The sequence below is a fragment of the Carassius gibelio genome, chromosome B11 (genome assembly GCF_023724105.1).
Source record: "Carassius gibelio isolate Cgi1373 ecotype wild population from Czech Republic chromosome B11, carGib1.2-hapl.c, whole genome shotgun sequence".
NCBI lineage: Eukaryota > Metazoa > Chordata > Actinopteri > Cypriniformes > Cyprinidae > Carassius > Carassius gibelio.
The window spans coordinates 25,075,556-25,094,763 of NC_068406.1; the positions used below are offsets into that span (position 1 = coordinate 25,075,556).

Sequence of the window (19,208 nt, forward strand, 5' to 3'; positions counted from 1 at the left end):
TGTATTAATATTCTGTTTATTTTTACCAGTTTCATCAGATTGAGACACACTGAAACTCTCTTAATGGAGTTTAATCCTTTAAAAATGTTTGTGTGTGTGTGTGACCCTGGACAACAAAACCAGTCATAAAATACATCATCTGAAGGCTGAATAAATAATATTTTGTCTGAGATGCAACTATTTGAAAATCTGGAATCTGAGGGAGCAAAAAAATCTGAATATTGAGAAAATCATCTTTAAAGTTGTTCAGATGAAGTTCTTAGCAATGCATATTACTTATCAAACATTACGTTTTGATATATTTACGGTAGGAAGTTTACTAAATATCTTCATGAACATGATCTTCACTTAATATCCTAATGATTAAAAAAAAGTATAAGTTTGTAATTTTGTTGTGTTTGTCTCTTTTTTTTAAAATAAGTCTGTATAGTTTTAAAATAATCTATGACTAATTTTATTAAACAAACCTTTAACTTGAGACATGATAAAACTAAAATTAGATGTATATATATATATATATATATATATATGTGATGGTTTTAGATCTAGTGAACTATAATAACCCTTTGTGAATTCTAAAGTTCATTCAGTGTTGGTTCTTCAGATGTCAGTATTCACACTAAACACTCTGAAGATCAAAGGGACACATGTGTCACTAGACCACGCCCCGTTTGACCAGCCCTCTCTGCTGATTGGCAGTCTGTACAGGACTGTACACGCCCCCTGCCAGCTGATTGGCTGAGAGGGCTGCAATAAAAACCCTGAGTAATGAGCCCATGAGGGAGACGGACACTTGCTGTGATCTGAACGCAGGAGGAGGACATTCAGTTCACTTCAGGATGAGACGATCCAGATTGTTTTTATGAACCTCCTGTGGATTTACAGAAGCATGGAGATGATCCGAGTTCTGCTGGTTCTGCTGGTTCTGGGGTCTGCAGAGGGCAGGAGGGTTCGGGGTCAGCGGACTCAGACACCCGAGAGCTTTCCTCTGGACTTCACAGCTGTGGAGGGAAACGTGGAGAGCTTCATGACTCAGGTGAAGAACTTGGCTCAATCCCTGTATCCCTGCTCGACTCAGAAACTGGACCAGGAGATGAAGCTTCAGTTCCTGAGGAACACATCGGTCACCTGTAATGATGGTTCACCTGCTGGGTCAGTGATGCTTCCTCTATGTTTCTGTGTGGTGTAGTGGTCAAGCATCTGCTGAAGGGAAGGTTGCAGGTTCAAAGCTCACAGGGGTTGAGCCATTATCCATCGCTGTGAAAAATATCAGCATCGCAAACTATACAAATATGTTGCAAACGTTCCCATTAAGTTATGAAAAACATGATTTCTAAATGTTTTTTTTTGTTGTTATATGAACATCAATGAAGGATTCCATTTTATAATTTAGCAAAAAATACAAGAATGTTACTTCTGAATGTTCCCTCAATAATTTAATTTTACAATTTAACAAATCTTTTTTTTTCTTCTAATTTATGCAGAGGTTGAAGGAACATAAAAGTTTGTTATTTTGCAAATGTTACTTTCTGAAGGTTCTCTGAATGTTTCTGAAACAGGAAGGATCATTCCAAAAAATCAATCAAATCAACAATTGTTCAACTATAACATTTCAAGAAAAAAAAATTACAGATGATTTTGTGAAGATTTTGGGAACTACTTCATTAACGTTTGTGCGTAACTTTGAGAACGTTCTGAGAACGTGAGAACACACTCTATTAGCTAGGAACATATAATTAAGTAAAAAAAAAAAACCTCTACCTATCTATAAGTATGGTGATACAGTTCTATAGAGTGTCTGTCTATAGTAATACCATGGTAAAGGAATGTTATGTACATGTTGTCACAGGTGTTTTTGAAGGTTTATATGTCTATGGTGTTCTTATTTTATTCAAATCTACTATTTCGATAAGAGAGCTCTCTTTTAATAGCACGAGCCAGATAATTAGGCCTAATTACCGAAACCGCCATAATTAAAGTCAAACCGAAGCGAGAATCATTCCTCACATTCCCAGACAGCAGCAGAGATGTCCCGGATGATGCGGTGGGGTCCGTCTCGGCATCTTCTGGGACACTCACGGTCTGGAGGGAAAGTGTGCAACGCACGCGCCGCAGGTGGGAGGAGTGACGTCACGCGCACGTGTTCGATCGGCGACTTTCAGAATCTTGAAAAATCATGAAGCCAATCCAAAAACACATACAATCTTTACCATGTCTTATGAAATTGACTCATGAAGATAGATGTATTTGGCCCATTTTTTTATTCTTCCAATTATGCAATGCATGTCATTCTTATTTTATATATAGCCTATATATATATATGTGTGTGTGTGTGTGTGTGTGTGTGTATCTATACAAAAATGGTGAAGCAGGTTTGAAAAGCTCCAGTTTAAACACATCAAAGGGATTCCAGCAAACCAGACACTGATCTTTATATGAGCCAGGTCTGACACACACACCCACACACACACACACACACTCATACACACGCACGCGGCCGCACACACTCAACCGCACAACAACAAACATGGGATAACCACATTTACCCTCATATAGACTTCTGCCTACATCTGAGCCCTCACACACACACACACACACACACACACTTTAGTTTCTTACATTCATATTCAGAAAGCTGTTTGTCTGAGTGCCCACCCATAATAACAGAATAGCAGTTATGACTGCTGACACTTATTTGTTCTGTTCTCTCTCTCTCTTCTACTAAAAGATGAAACGATCTCTGTCTGATGTCTTTATTCTGATCTCTTCACGCTCCAGCTTGATGTCTGTAAACACACACACACACAGAGAGAGAGAGAGAGAGCGATGTTCAGAATTCAGTTCATGAGATTGAATTAAACTGAATGAACCACAACACACAGGAAGTTGAGCCGGAATCTGAACTGGAATGACAGGAGGAATTTCATCAGTGCATTCTGGGAAATTAAGTTTTTCCATTTCTAAAGTAAATACATATACTGTAAACTAATTGTAAAGTGCAGAATTTCTGTCACTTCAAAAAGAAAATTCTGCATCCTCTTCTTAATTCACACACATTCAATTCAGTTCTGAACAGTTCGGTTCGATTCACACTGAATAAATCACTCTTTTAGAATCAGTTCTTCTTTTCATGATTCAGTTGATCTTGTGTTTCATATTTTGACTTCATTTATTCGTATTACTGATGCATTGATTATTATAACAGGCTAATTTGCATCTCTGATCCCTTCAGACAGACTCTTCAGTGTAAAACTGTGTTCAACACTGATAATAATCAGAAGTGTTTCTTGAGCAGTAAATCATCATATTATTCTGATTTCTGAAGATCATGTGACACTGAAGACTGGAGGAATGATGCTGAAAATACAGCGGAGCATCACAGAAATACATTACACTTTAACACAGATTCACACAGAAAACAGCTGTTTAAAACTATAATAATAATTCTCAATTTGTTTTTTATTTTTGATCCAATAAATGCAACCCTGGTGAGCAGAAAAGTCATAAAGTCTTGATTATTCAAAACAAATATTTTCATTCATGTATTTAGCAAATGTTTTTATCCAGATCAGCTCACACTCAAGGTACCAATCAGGTGCTTTACCTGGGAATCGAACCCATGACTTTGCTGTTGCGAACACCACAAACTACTCTTGTACAAGAATGCATCAGAATTAAAAAAAACATGATACTGATCATATTTATGTGTTTTCTGATACAGCTACTACATAAAGGAGTCACGAGGCAGCCGGCGATGGCTGATGTTCCTGGAGGGTGAGTGAATCAGAGGATCGTGTGTGTGTGTGTGTGTGTGTGTGATCTGACGCTGTGTGTTTGTGTTGTTCAGGTGGCTGGTACTGCTTCAGTAAACACACCTGTGACAGCAGATACGAGACCATGAGGCGACTCATGAGCTCCAGCAAATGGCCTCTCACCAGGACAGGTCAGTCACGACCTCTGACCTTACAACCTGACCTCTGGCCAGTTTTTATTTCATGATCACATGAAAATCAACTTCAGACAGTCACTCAACTATCATTTCAGAATTTCAAAAAAAAAAAAAAAAAAAAAAATATCATATGACACTTTTATCTTAAAAATTGTAATAAATTGTTTATGAATCATCCATTTATCATTATTCATTAATTATCTTATCAATGAATTATTATTTGTTTTAAATTATTAAAATATCATTAAAATTTATTTAAAATTCAACACCCCAAAAAATGTTTTGTTAAACATTTCATAAATTGTAGTTAAATGTATTTTTTAATTAGACATGCTTTTTCATTACAAAAATCAAAGGTGTAAAATTTGGTAGGGACGTGTCATAGCATGACATACCTCACCTGAATATGTTATCTTTGAAAATGAAATATGGATTTTGGTTTGTAAACATCACACTTTTTTCGCTTATTTCAGTTAATTTCGTAAATTCAATTCAATACACTTTATTGTCCCCAATGGGAAACTTAGTCTTGGACTCTGGAGCGCATACACATACACTGATCAACATTACATTGCATAATAAAAAGTCAACATACATTCCAAGCCACAATAACAACCATAACCAACAAGGGGTTACATAAACAAATTACATGTTTAAAAGTTCTATTGACATATTGTAGGTACAAAAGATTTCTTAAAAGGGTTGTATCATTATTAGTACAGTGGTGTTTAAGTCTACTGTTCATATTTGTCACCGCTTTAATAGGTTCCCAGTACTTACTTTTTTAATTGAGTGGAGGTGAGATCTGCTTCAAAACAGTGAAAGTTAACACCATGTTTCCTGATGATATCTCCCAAGGGTAAGATATAAAGCGTGAAGAGTAGCGGCCCTAGTACTGAGCCTTGAGGTACTCCATACTGCACTTGTGATCGATATGATACATCTTCATTCACTGCTACGAACTGATGGCGATCATATAAGTACAATTTAAACCATGCTAATGCACTTCCACTGATGCCAACAAAGTGTTCAAGTCTATGCAAAAGAATGCTGTGGTCAATTGTGTCAAACGCAGCACTAAGATCCAATAAAACTAATAGAGAGATACAGACAGATGCTGTGACATGATCCAATATCAGACACTACTAAATTGTCCCTAGAAACAACTTTAAACAAACAATGAAATGTCTGTTGTCTGCCGTTATGTCCACCAATGCCAAAATCAAACCTACACCCTTCGAGAAAAAATAAATGTAACATTAAAACTGAATTTAAAAAAAGTAAACTGGGAAAAAATGGAATTCAGAAAAGCAAATAAATTTGGGGAATAAAACAGAAATCCCCAAAAAAAAGTTTTATGGAGAAAAATAAAGGCCCTAAAAATGTATTTTTGGTTAAACATTTAATAATATATCACATTAGCTAAGTTTCATGATTTTTGTTTATTAGACATGCATTTTTGGAAGAAAATAGGTATGTCAAGAAAACACCAAGCACCTCATACTAAGCAACAATAACAACATCTTGCCAACTGCACGGCAACACCCTAGCAACACTCAGAGCATTCTAACAACAGGGGGGCGTGTCCAAAAACAGCGTATTCTGAGTGTCAGAACTTCTAAACATGAAAACCATGTGTGTGTGTGTGTGTGTGTGTGTGTTTCAGGAACAGGGATCCTGTCGTCTCAGCCCGAGGAGAATCCACACTGGTGGAACGCTAACACAGTGTACGATTATAACTTTATACACAGATAATAATAGTTCATATCCCATAACCCTCTCAGAGAATGACCAGCATCTTTACAGTTTTTTATTTATTTTTTAGTTTCTATTTCAGCATTTCACAGTGAATTCGATGTCATCTCTCATGAATTGTTCATCTGTGTGTGCAGGTTTGTGCCGTACTGCTCCAGTGATGTTTGGAGCGGCTCCACAGCGAAGACAGACCAGAGTAAAACACACACACACACACACACACACACACAGTGTTCATCATTCACATTCATCGTGTGTATGTGTATGTAACGTGTGTGTGTGTGTGTGTGTGTCTCTCTGTGTTCAGATGAATATGCATTCATGGGTTCTCAGATCATTGAGGAGGTCATTAAGGAGCTGGTGACCAAAGGTCTGGACGGTGCTAAAGTGCTGCTGCTAGCCGGGAGCAGGTGACCAATCACTGAAAATTATTTTAAAATGTGCCTTTAGGTTTAATTATAATGTTAAAGTTTTTGCACATAAAAAGGGGTGTGTCTTTTGAGGCTTGTCAGTATCAGCCGCTGTTCTGATTGGCTAACATCAATGCATAGAAAACCGTATTAATGCCTCCTCGCTATTGCATGTGAGTGTTTTGAAAACCTGTAAAAACACCCTGGTCATTTCCAGACGAAGCATTATGAACTCATTTGTTGATGGCAGTCAGATCTAGTAACACTTCATCCATCAGCAAATGTTTCTTTGTGAACTCTCCATGACACTGAACCTTGATTACTAAACAAAACCCTCAGACACGATCTGGGAAGCCCTTAAACATAAACTATCCACGTGTTCCTTCAAGGCAAAGACAGATCTAATGTGAGCTGTGAGGCTGTTAATCATTGCTTTATGCTCACAAGTGAAAATGTTATGTTTTTTAAAATACCTATTTGGCTTTATTTTAACAGGTTATATTCTATTTCAAATATTATACATTTATTAGTTAAATACTTATAATCTTTTATTCAAATTCATTAGTTTTTCTAAATTTAAGTCGTTCATTAAATGTTTACATTTTATTCCGGCTTTATTTCAATTGATATTACTTTCACAACTTCAATATAGTCCCAAATTTGTATATTCAATATAATCAATTTAAAATGTCATGTCTACATTTCTATAAATCTTAGATGAGTTTGTTTCTTCATCAGGTTTGTAGAAATGTAGCATTGCATCAGTGGATGTGAATGGGTGCCGTCAGAATGAGAGTCTGATAAAAACATCACAATAATCCACAGCACTCCAGTCCATCAGTGAACATCTGGAGAAGACAAAACCTGAAACACATCCAGCATTAAGATGATTTTAACTCAAACACATAGAGTCTATAATCCAGAATAACACTTCGTCTGTGTTGTGTCTTCAGTGCCGGTGGTACCGGGGTGCTGCTGAATGTGGACCGTGTGTCGGAGCTGCTGGAGGATCTGGGTCTCGGTTCGGTCCAGGTTCGGGGTCTGGCGGACTCGGGCTGGTTTCTGGATCATAAACAGTACCGCTTCACCGACTGCATCGACACGATCAGCTGTGCTCCGACAGAGGCCATCAAGAGAGGAGTGCGGTAAGACACGCACTCATCCACACGTGTTCATGCTGTTATACAGTATATGGGACCGTGTGCTGTGTTTTATGTTCAGATATTGGAACAGCGTGGTTCCGGAGCGCTGCAGTCACGTGTATAACGGCGAGGACTGGAACTGCTTCTTTGGCTATAAGGTTCAGCCCACACTCAAGAGTATGTGGCTCTACAGCGCCCTCCAGTGTCTCAATCACAAACACACCACTGAACACTTACTGACTAAACAAGAAGCCGTGGTTTACAGTGAATTTATAACAGCTGAGAGGCCGTGTTAGGTACAAACTGTTATAAATTCAGAGTAAACTACAGCTTCATGGGGCTTCTTGTTTTACTAAAACGGTTATTCCATACACGTAGTAAGGTTTCACAAAGTAAAAGAGCAAATAAAGTGTAATGATATTAATCACAACAGTATTCTTCCACCAAACAATGTAGCTCCTCACAAACAGTTGTTGTTGTAACAAAGTGGTTGCCGAGCAACAAACAAACATAAACAAAGGTGTGTGTTACTTTGTAGCGTAATTAACAACAGCTTCAAACGCAGCTCAGCCAATCAGAATCAAGGAGCGGAATTCTCTGTTTCATAAAAATAATTTTACAGTAGTTCGTTATTTTAGTATTATTGATATACCATTATATATTTTGTGAGCGTTTTGAATTAAATTATATTTTATATGTCTCTTTTTATTTAAATTTCAGTTATTTTGTTGATTGCTTCTGTCATTTTATTGTAATATTAGCCTATAGTTTATTTAGTTTTAGTATGTCCAGATAAACTATAGAAAACCGAGAAACTATGCTTTAGCCTTCTATTTTATTTCAGCTTTATTTCAGTTAGGCTCATTATAGTCAACTAATATTAAATCTAAAAACACTAAAAACACTTTTGTTATTTAAAATCAAATAAGCATTAACGGAAATAAGTTTAAGGATTTTTTTTTATTGTTTTATATATTTCAGATTAGGTTTATTTAATTTCAAGTAATTAATTATTTTTTAATGTGGTTTTAGAATAAAGCTGGATAAAAGAAATGTCAGAAATGTCAGATGAAAAAGCTTTTAGAAAACTTTTTATTTTTATTTTTATTAATTTTTTTTTGAAAATTCAAAACATTGCCTTGGCAGCTAACTGAAATAAATAAGCAAAAAATATATTCAAAGCTATATAGATTTTTTTTTTAACTAATGACAAAAAAATATTTTTTAAACGTAAACTAAAACTAATATAAAACTATTTTAAAACTTACTTCTTAACAATAATTTATTATACTGCAAAACCATTATTGTCTTGAATCTGACAAAAGGGTGATGAGCATCTCTCTTTCTCTCTCTCTGTGTCTCTCGCCCGCTCTCTCTCTCTCTCTCTCTCTCTCTCTCTCTCTGTGTCTCTCGCCCGCTCTCTCACTCACTCACTCTCTCTCTCTCTCTCTGTCTCTATCTTTCTCTCTCTCTCTGTGTCTCTCGCCCGCTCTCTCTCTCTCAGGGCCGGTGTTTGTGGTTCAGTGGTTGTTCGATGAGGCTCAGCTGATGGTTGATAATGTCCATCTGACGGGTCAGCCGGTGCAGGAGGGTCAGTGGAGATACATCCAGAACCTGGGCAGTGAACTCAGAAACACTCTCAAAAACGTCCCGTAAGTGTCTCCGCTCCTCTCAGATCTGTGATCTCAGCAAATCCAACATAATTTACAGTCAAACCGTTATCTGACTGGCCCTTGACTGAATTGATTGACAAAAAATACTATAATAACCCCATACAACATCAAACTATTTCTTTTGAGAGGTCAATGTGCAATCATGCAAATAATATCACAACAACAATGATTTTATATATATATATATATATATACAGTACAGACCAAAAGTTTGGAAACATTACTATTTTTAATGTTTTTGAAAGAAGTTTCTTCTGCTCATCAAGCCTGCATTTATTTGATCAAAAATACAGAAAAAACAGTAATATTGTGAAATATTATTACAACTTAAAATAATAGTTTTCTATTTGAATATACTTTTAAAAAAAATGTATTCCTGTGATGCAAAGCTGAATTTTCAGCATCATTCCTCCAGCTTCAGTGTCACATGTGACATCAGTCGATCACATGATCATTTAGAAATCATTCTAATATTCTGATTTATTATGAGTGTTGGAAACAGTTCTGCTGTCTAATATATTTGATCAATAAAAGGTTCAAAAGAACTGCATTTATTCAAAATTAAAAAATCTAATAATATATATTCTAATAATATATTTTCTTTAGTATCACTTTTTATCAATTTAACAATTTAATTTTAGATATACAAAATAATTCAACTTGAAAACTCTACCTGATCTTGTTTTGATTGACAGGGCCATGTTTGCTCCCGCCTGTTTGTCTCATGAGATCATCACAAGAAGGTGAGTATGCAGCGAGTGTGTGTTCACTGGCTCTTTAATGCAAATGCAAAAAATACACATTTATTTCAGTTATGCATTATCATAATGAACAATTTTCTGGAGCAGAGGTAGACAAGAATGACCCCTAAGAGACTGAGGTGTTCTGTTGTTCCTCTAGTTATTGGATGGACATCCATGTTAAAGGTACCTCACTTCCTCGAGCGCTGCAGTGCTGGGACCGCAGCCTCCGTCACCACGGCAACAGCAGCAGCAGCAGCATTCAGGCTCCGCCCCGGGGCTGCCCCCTTCACTTGATTGACAGCTGCCCGTGGCCCCACTGCAACCCCTCCTGCCCCACCATCAGAGAGCAGCTGACGGGGCAAGAGATGAGCGTCATCCAGTTCCTCACGCACCTGGGCTTCGATGTGCAGCGCGTGGCACAGCAGCAGGGCATGGAGCCCCACAAACTACTGGGCATGCTCAGTAACGGCACCTGACTGGAGCAGCTGATGTGTGTCCAATGACTGATGATCAGTGAGGGGGCCAAAAATCAGGATTCAGTGAAGCTAAAATAATCCCAAATCCAGACAGAACATTTCCAATGAGGGACAATATTACTTCTATAAGGACAAGGTTTTTGACCTTTGTTTAAAATTAGGCATTTAGTAGATGTTTTATTCTTACTATTTTTAGATTATGGCAGAAATAGTAAGAGTTGCATGATAGTAGTACCTTGTTCTGAAAACAGCAACTTTAGCCATTGAATCACTGACAGCAGTTTTGTTAGAAAATACTGGTTTGTTTGGGAGCAACTGTAATAGTTTGTAATAGAGCAACTGACATGCTTTATGAATGAGTCATTGAATCATTGACTCAACCGATTCATTCAAAAAAGATGATTAATTCAGCAAAAAATGAACTGTCTTTACAAATGAGTCATTGAATCATTGACTCAACCGATTCATTAAAAACAGATGATTCATTCGGCAAAAAAGTAACTGTCTTTACAAATGAGTCATTGAATCATTGACTCAACCGATTAATTCAAAACAGATGATTCATTCGGCAACAAAGTAACTGTCTTTATAAATGAGTCATTGAATCATTGACTCAACCGATTCATTCAAAACAGATGATTCATTCGGCAACAAAGTAACTGTCTTTATAAATGAGTCATTGAATCATTGACTTAACTGATTCATTCAAAACAGATGATTCATTCGGCAACAAAGTAACTGCCTTTCTTTACAAATGAGTCATTGAATCATTGACTCAACTGATTCATTCAAAACAGATGATTAATTCGGCAACAAAGTAACTGACTGTCTTTACAAATGAGTCATTGAATCATTGACTCAACCGATTCATTCAAAAAAAAAAGATGATTAATTCGGCAACAAAGTAACTGTCTTTACAAATGAGTCATTGAATCATTGACTCAACCGATTCATTCAAAAAGATGGTTAATTTGCCATTTTAAGCCAGTGACTTGCTGAATTCAGAAACCTATACTAGTATACAACTCTTACTAATTGTAGGACATCTTTGCATGGCATAAATAGTAAGAGTTGAGAGTTAGTAGTACAAGACTGTCACAACTGTCTTTATGAATGGATCAATGAATCAATTACAAAACAATTCATTAAAAAAACGGTTTTATAAATGAATCATTAAATCATTGATTCACCAGAATTCTTTAAAATGATTGATTCATTCAGGTACGAAGCAAGTGACAGTCTTTATGAATAAGTGACTGAATCATTGACTCAACTGATTTGTTCTAAAAAGCTGAATAATTCAGGAACCAAACTCCACTGTGTTGAACAGAGATGCAATGGTTATGCTGTTTTGCTGGTGGAATATTGTGTCAAAAATGTATGTCTCTTAATATTAATTTATACAGTACATTTATTAATTATATATCATTGTATACCAATAGACATGCATTACAGACTGGACTGTCTGACCATAAACCCAGCATACAGCCACCTTATAAAGAGCTAAGGTCTCCATATTCTCCAGAATCAGGTTAACAGTGGCGCCCTCTACTGGACACTCCATGGACTGCAGCAACAGCAGACACTTGTGTCTTTCTCTGCGGATGAAGGACGGGTCAAACTCTCTGATGCTTTCACTTCATCCCATAATAATGAAGCACTTTCACAACAACCTCAGATAAATACTGGACATTCAGAGACCACCATCATCAGAGACACAAACATGTTTATATGAACATCTCTCACTGAGCTGACTGGATAAATTATCTAGAGAAGACAACGGCTGCTTGAATCACAGAATCTCACCAAACCTGTCAAGAACATGCACAATGTGTGTGTGTAGTATATTATATTATTAAAAAGTAAAAAATAAATAAATACATGTTAATAAAAAATGAATACTTTAAATATTAAAAAAAATATTTTTTTGTATAAAAAAAAATATATTTGCAATGTTCTTGACAGGTTTCTTGACATTCACCTTCAGCTTTTCTATTGTGATTTGTAGAATATGTTCGAACATAAGACAAACTTAAGCTACATTATGTTATTTATTTTATGTAAATCATATTTATGAGTGTTTCAGAAAGAAGCGATTTTGTGTAAAATGTATATACCTGTTGAACATCGCCGTTTCATTTGCATGCCTTCATAAAAGATATTAATTATTATCATTATGGCCAAAGATGTGTTTTATTATTTATATCCATACAGGTGCTGGTCATATAATTAGAATATCATCAAAAAGTTGATTTCACTAATTCCATTCAAAAAGTTGTATATTATATTCATTCATTACACACAGACTGATATATTCCAAATGTTTATTTCTTTTACATTTGATGATCATAACTAAGGAAAATCCCAAATACAGTATCTCAGAAAATTAGAATATAACTTCAGATCAATACAAAGAAAGGATTTTTAGAAATCTTGGCCAACTGAAAAGTTTGAGCATGTACAGCACTCAGTACTCAGTTGTGTCTCTTTCCCCTGAATGACTGCAGCAATGCGGCGTGGCATGGAGTGGATCAGTCTGTGGCACTGCTCAGGTGTTATGAGAGACCAGGTGTCTCTGATAGTGGCCTTCAGCTCTTCTGCATTCTTGGGTCTGGCATATCACATCTTCCTCTTAACTATACCCCACAGATTCTCTCTGGGGTTAAGGTCAGGTGAGTTTGCTGGCCAATTAAGAACAGGGATACCATTGTCCTTAAACCAGGTACTGGTAGCTTTGGCACTGTGTGCAGGTGCAGAGTCCTGTTGGAAAATGAAATCTGCATCTCCATAAAGTTGGTCAGCAGCAGGAAGCATGAAGTGCTCTAAAACTTCCTGGTATACCTGGTATACAGTATATAAAGTATTCATTTTTTATTAACATGTATTTATTTATTTTTTACTTTTTAATAATATAATATACTACACACACACATTGTGCATGTTCTTGACAGGTTTGGTGAGATTCTGTGATTCAAGCAGCCGTTGTCTTCTCTAGATAATTTATCCAGTCAGCTCAGTGAGAGATGTTCATATAAACATGTTTGTGTCTCTGATGATGGTGGTCTCTGAATGTCCAGTATTTATCTGAGGTTGTTGTGAAAGTGCTAACACTGGGTGGTGTTAGCGCAGTGGATAAGACACACGTCTGTGGTGTGGGAGACCCGGGTTCGAATCCACTGTGAGACACCAATGTGTCCCTGAGCAAGACACTCAACCCCTAGTTGCTCCAGAGGCGTGCGACCTCTGACATATATAGCAATTGTAAGTCGCTTTGGATAAAAGCGTCAGATAAATGTAAATGTAAATGGTATACGGCTGTGTTGACCTTTGACCTCAGAAAACACAGTGGACCAACACCAGCAGATGACATGGCACCCCAAACCATCCCTGACTGTGGAAACTTTACACTGGACCTCAATCAACGAGGATTGTGTGCCTCTCCTCTCTTCCTCCAGACTCTGGGACCCTGATTTCCAAAGGAAATGCTAAATTTACTTTCATCAGAGAACATAACTGTGGAGCACTCAGCAGCAGTCCAGTCCTTTCTGAAGCGAGACACTTCTGGTTCTGTCTGTTGTTCAAGAGTGTCTTGACACAAGGAATGGGAAGCTGAAACCCATGTCTTGCAGACGTCTGTGTGTAGTGGTTCTTGAAGCACTGACTCCAGCTGCAGTCCACTCTTTGTGAATCTCCCCCACATTTTTGAATGGGTTTTGTTTCACAATCCTCTCCAAGATGCGGTTATCTCTATTGCTTGTACACTTTTTCTACCACATCTTTTCCTTCCCTTCGCCTCTCTATTAATGTGCTTGGACACAGAGCTCTGTGAACAGCCAGCCTCTTTTACAATGACCTTTTGTGTCTTGCCCTGGTGTCAGTGGTCGTCTTTTGGTCAACTGTCAGGTCAGCAGTCTTCCCCATGATTGTGTATCCTACAGAACTAGACTGAGAGAACATTTAAAGGCTTTGCAGGTGTTTTGAGTTAATTATCTGATTAGAGTGTGACACCAGGTGTCTTCAATATTGAACCTTTTCACAATATTCTAATTCTCTGAGATACTGAATTTGGGATTTTCCTTAGTTGTCAGTAATAGTCATCAAAATTAAAAGAAATAAACATGTGAAATATATCAGTCTGTGTGTAATGAATGAATATAATATACCAGTTTCACTTTTTGAATGGAATTAGTGAAATAAATCAACTTTTTGATAAGATTCTAATTATACAACTAGAAACTGTTTATATATATATATATGTGTGTGTGTGTGTGTGTGTGTGTGTGTGTGTGTGTGTGTGTGTGTGTGTGTGTAAAATACAAAAGGTACAATTTAATAATAATAATAATAAAACATATTTATTTAAAACAGTATCACAGTATATTAAACAGAAGGTCCAGTTTCTGAGGGCTGAGGAACAGTGAGTATGAAATATTTCACAGTAAAATTAAAAGTGTCTCAGTATCAGAGACGACATGAAAACACCATCACCAGTATAGAAGGTAATACTCCAACAGATTTAGCCAGAATCCAGTGAAGCGACGCTAGCAGAGCTAGTGTTGATCTCCTCTGGTCTCCCTGTGGAGAGTGATTCTGGACTGTAGGAACAGCGTCTGATCCAGATTCATCAGAGCGGCTGCTCAGGTCGTTTCTGTGGCTCCATCAGTTCGTGAAGAGCGTCAGGAATAACTGGAATCCTGAAACAAGACGCAGATGGGATGAGTGAGGGATTCTGCACTGAGTCAAAGATGTGTGTGTGTGTGTGTGTGTGTGTGTGTGTGTGTGTGTGTGTACCTCGCTGGGTCCTTTCACACGGCGTGGCGTTGCTCCTCGTTTGCCCTCATGGATGTCCTGCAGTCGTGTGATCAGGAACTTCTTATCCTCACCCTCCTGAATCAACAGGAACAGGAAGTGATGTCATGCTACTGTCAGACATATGATACAGTTACATATTCACATGATTCACATCTCACATTCTCAATCTGCTCCTGAAGCAGCTCGATGATCTTCCGCTGACCGTCCACCACCTGACTGTGGAAGTAGATCACGATCCTGCACACACACACACACACACACACACACACACACACACACACAACATCAATCCCTCACAGAGAAGCTTCTGCATCTCAGATCGGTCTCTTTTATATGTTATATCTGTCTGTTTTATGATCTCCATCGCTTCTGGTTCAGATCACAGTTCTGTGCTTGAAAGTGATTTGCTAATAGGTTTGAATCTCCAAAAATACAGAGATTTTACAGTAGATAAAGTATTCATGACATTTATAAATAGATTATGGAGAATAAAAGTCAAATGAAATGTAAGCATGTAATACATTCTCTATTATAAAATTGTATAAAACAATAAAACAGTGTTTCAACATACTGAGGGATTTAACATTAAATAAGAAATACAAGTAAAATAGGAAAAAGGAAAAAAAGAAAGAAAATGGCAGTCTCCAAAGTATGGATGGATTTTACAGTAAATAAACCAAATTAGCAAAAAAATGTAACGTATGAACTTATTAATTTTCTAACATTTCCTGTAAACAGGTGTCTCCAAAAGTGTGTAGGGAATAAATATGACAAAATAAAATTAACATGAAATTGTAAAAACATGGAATGTTGTAATGAATATAAGTAATATGGAACATAAGAATGCACAAATAACTAATATTAAATATGAAAAACCTATTTCATGTAAAACTATATATATATGTGAATTACTGTAGTCTCAAATAGAGTTTTAGAGGAGATCTCGGATTATAATAATCTGTCTAGATCCTCACTGTAGGTTCACTACTGTGTTAAACTGCTGTGACTCACAGGAAGATGCCGGCAGACATGAAGAGGAAGAGCGGGTTCTCCACCAGGTAAGCGTGAGCCGTGGGCAGCCAGTGCAGGTCAGGGTTCACCGCCGCCAGCTCCTGAAACCAGCGCTTCCCCGCCTGGAACATGGTCTTCAGCCCCTGGAACGGACCGCAGCGGCTCGACGGCTTTATCCTGACACACACACACACACACACACACACACACACACACAGAGAGACAGAGACACACAGAGAGAGAGACACACAGAGAGAGAGAGAGAGAGAGAGAGAGAGACAGACACACACGCCATGCAAAAGTTAAATAAAAAAATGAGAGCATAAAGAAATGTACTCTTATGTTATTGTTGACTTTTAATTACTGGAACATTAATATTTATGATGATATTTTCCAAAACATCATGAAATGTTGCAATAATGTAGACAAAAACAAATAAAGAGTCTCCAAAGAATGAAAGTGTTGAACGTTAAATAAATAGATATAAAATTAATACATAGAATGCTGCAAGGTTTTTTTTTTCTCATGTAAAACTGGAAATAAAAACTGTAGAAGTGTCTCCAAGTGTGTCTTTAAAGGGTAACTAAACCCTAAACCAACTTCTTTAGTTGATGATCTGTAAGAATGGGGCTTTATCAGTGCTGTTCACTGATTCGAGGAACTCTTTTGACATTAGAGTATAAAGTGTTTTAATTCTACAATATATGAGTGCTGCCCTCTTCAGGTTGAACGGTGGCTACTGCAATTGATTTTTCCTATTGGAGTATTATACCATCTATTTAGCATAGCATTTATATAGTTATTTAGATTATTTCGTGTAGCCTATGCAGTTAATTAGCATGGTTATTAGTGTAACGTTAGTTTTGTTAGAAGCATAGTATTGCATCAGTCAGGACAGTTACAAGTTACTCTCCATTTTAGCGTCTCTGACAGCAGCTGTCAATCAATCTGTCACTGCTGGTCTCAGGTTCAAGCCCCACCCACTTAGCCCCGCCCTCGGTTCGTCCCCTCTATCTCCGCTGTGCTCCTCCCACTTTCCAAATACTGCCAGTGGGTGGAGTCAAGCTCTGACCAGGGGTTTATTTGCACTTTAACTTGATGAAATTTGAGAAACGTAAGAATGAATAAATTAATTAATGAATTAATAATTACTGCTGTAGCATGTATGATGAAATCCTTAGATGGAGCAGTGACAGATGTGTGTGTGTGTGTGTGTGTGAGAGAGACTCCACACTCACGTCCACATGGTGTAGGTCACACACACGGCGGCACCCAGGAATGCTGGGAAACACAGCAGCGTGATGAAGATGGTGGTCATCTGACAGGCGCGCCACGGCTTCCCCGACGCCTGACAGTTCATCTTCAGACTGACCTGCAGCCGACAAACACAAACACAATGTCTTTCAAATCACAACACTCAACGACACTTTTAATACTTTCATTATAACATCTGTGTCCCTGCAGCACAGAAGCAGTCATCAGTGTCACAGACGTGTATTTATAGAAATAGACAACAATACATTGTATGGGTCACAATTATACATTTCTCTTTTATGCCAAAATCATTAGGATATTAAGTAAAGATCATGTTCATGAAGATATTTAGTAAACTTCCTACCATAAATATATCAAAACTTAATGTTTGATTAGTAATATGCATTGCTAAGAGCTTCATTTGAACAACTTTAAAGATGATTTTCTCAATATTTAGATTTTTTTTGCATCCCTCAGATTTCAAAGGTTTTGTGCTTTAGGGTCACGTCAGGCTGTTAACTGCACAAAGAAAAGCAGAAGTCGAACAAACAAACCTTCTTCATGTAGAAGAGAAAGATCAGTTTAATGATCTGAACCGCAGGCAGCAGAGGAGAGAACAACACACCCAGCCTGCAGACGAGACATCACACATCACTGATGGAGAACAGACCACACTATTCAGTGCACTTAATGTGAACCAACGCTACCAGGCCAGAGTCTGTCCATAGATGAGCTCCAGAACGTTCCTGGCGATATCAAACACGGGCTTCCTCTTCCTCTTCAGAGCCTTCTGAGAAAACACCCTGCACAAGAGAAAATATATAAATAAAATAAAAACTGGTTTTTAATAAATTTTAAAAATAAATAATTTAACAATAAAAACTTTTTCATGAATTTCAGCAACTACCTTCATGATAATTAGATTTTTGGGAAAAGAGCAGTAAAGAATTAGAACTTTTAGCTCTCTGAGATATTAAAGATTCCCTTTAAAAGTGAAATGAAAATTAAAAGCAAGAATGAATGAATAAATAGATTCTTACATTTTATTTATTGCAACATTAATATAGAATACATTAAACTTAAAACTGTATTTTTAACAAATGTAAACATTTGGATAAAATCAAAACATTTTAAAAACAATGTTGCAATAAATAAAAGATAAATTAAATGTCTTCATAAACAAGGTCTGACATGTTCATATTTCTTTTAAACAGCCCAATAGTCGTTCAAAAACAAGACAATTAATATATATATATTTTTGTAAATTAAATTATATTTTAAAATATGACTACAATACTTTAAATGTTTTTTTAATTAAATAAAAATATAATGTTAAGATATATTTTTTTCAAACAGCCAAATAACCTTTAAAAACAAGACTTACAACATGACAATATTGAACCTTTTCACAATATTCTAATTTTCTGAAATACTGAATTTGCGATTTTCCTTAGTTGTCAGTTATAATCATCAAAATGAAAAGAAATAAACATTTGAAATATATCAGTCTGTGTGTAATGAATGAATATAATATATAAGTTTCACTTTTTTAATGGAATTAGTGAAATCAACTTTTTTCGAATTATATGACCAGCACCTGTAAATATACACACAAGTAAAAATGAAATGAAATAAAGCTCCTGGGAACGCTACTGAAAGAACGGTGTGAGCCGCTGACCTCCACAGAAACTCTCCGAAGAAGGTGCCCAGCAGCATGAAGATGAAGTCCATCAGGAGGAAGCGGTACAGCTCCTGCCCGACGAAACTCTCCCAGCACTGAGCACAGAAACACCAGCATCAGAGATCGTGATCCAGACACAGCGCCGCACACACACCACGAGACTCACCTCTAAACCCAGACTCTGAGGATCTGACGCCACGCGGCCCAGCCAATGATAGCACAGCACTCCCAGCACACTCACCTTCAGCAGCAGGTTCCTGAGGAGACCAAACATCTCATGCATCAGAACACAAAGGGTTAAC

General features: G+C 37.0%; 2 protein-coding genes across 2 annotated transcripts in view; one reads left to right on the plus strand and one right to left on the minus strand.

Annotated features, from left to right (window-relative positions):
- Positions 1-792: 792 nt before the first annotated feature.
- On the plus strand, positions 793-12,322 carry notum1b (notum, palmitoleoyl-protein carboxylesterase b). Its single transcript, XM_052569849.1, has 11 exons — positions 793-1,152; positions 3,722-3,774; positions 3,848-3,943; positions 5,616-5,676; positions 5,842-5,900; positions 6,012-6,114; positions 7,068-7,259; positions 7,336-7,433; positions 8,761-8,908; positions 9,625-9,672; positions 9,830-12,322. The coding sequence occupies exons 1-11, from the start codon at positions 863-865 to the stop codon at positions 10,146-10,148; spliced, it is 1,467 nt and encodes a 488-aa protein (XP_052425809.1). The 5' UTR covers positions 793-862; the 3' UTR covers positions 10,149-12,322.
- Positions 12,323-14,475: 2,153 nt separating this feature from the next.
- The window catches only part of LOC127968560 (transmembrane channel-like protein 6), a 17,977-nt gene continuing 13,244 nt past the window's right edge, over positions 14,476-19,208 (minus strand). Inside the window, exons 13-21 of the mRNA XM_052569844.1 lie at positions 19,073-19,163; positions 18,904-19,001; positions 17,933-18,028; positions 17,780-17,855; positions 17,210-17,343; positions 15,972-16,148; positions 15,119-15,197; positions 14,940-15,035; positions 14,476-14,842 (exon numbers count right to left, since the gene is read on the minus strand). Of these exons, the coding sequence (XP_052425804.1) occupies positions 14,825-14,842; positions 14,940-15,035; positions 15,119-15,197; positions 15,972-16,148; positions 17,210-17,343; positions 17,780-17,855; positions 17,933-18,028; positions 18,904-19,001; positions 19,073-19,163 (865 nt within the window). The 3' untranslated portion in view covers positions 14,476-14,824. The remainder of the gene's footprint in view (positions 14,843-14,939; positions 15,036-15,118; positions 15,198-15,971; positions 16,149-17,209; positions 17,344-17,779; positions 17,856-17,932; positions 18,029-18,903; positions 19,002-19,072; positions 19,164-19,208) is intronic.

Excerpts from the sequence above, each read along its gene's own strand:
- notum1b (XM_052569849.1), top strand. The coding sequence starts at position 863 with ATGAACCTCCTGTGGATTTACAGAAGCATGGAGATGATCCGAGTTCTG. Across the intron at positions 6,115-7,067 it reads CTGCTGCTAGCCGGGAGCAG|TGCCGGTGGTACCGGGGTGC; the intron begins GTGACCAATCAC and ends TTGTGTCTTCAG. Across the intron at positions 8,909-9,624 it reads AACACTCTCAAAAACGTCCC|GGCCATGTTTGCTCCCGCCT; the intron begins GTAAGTGTCTCC and ends TTTGATTGACAG.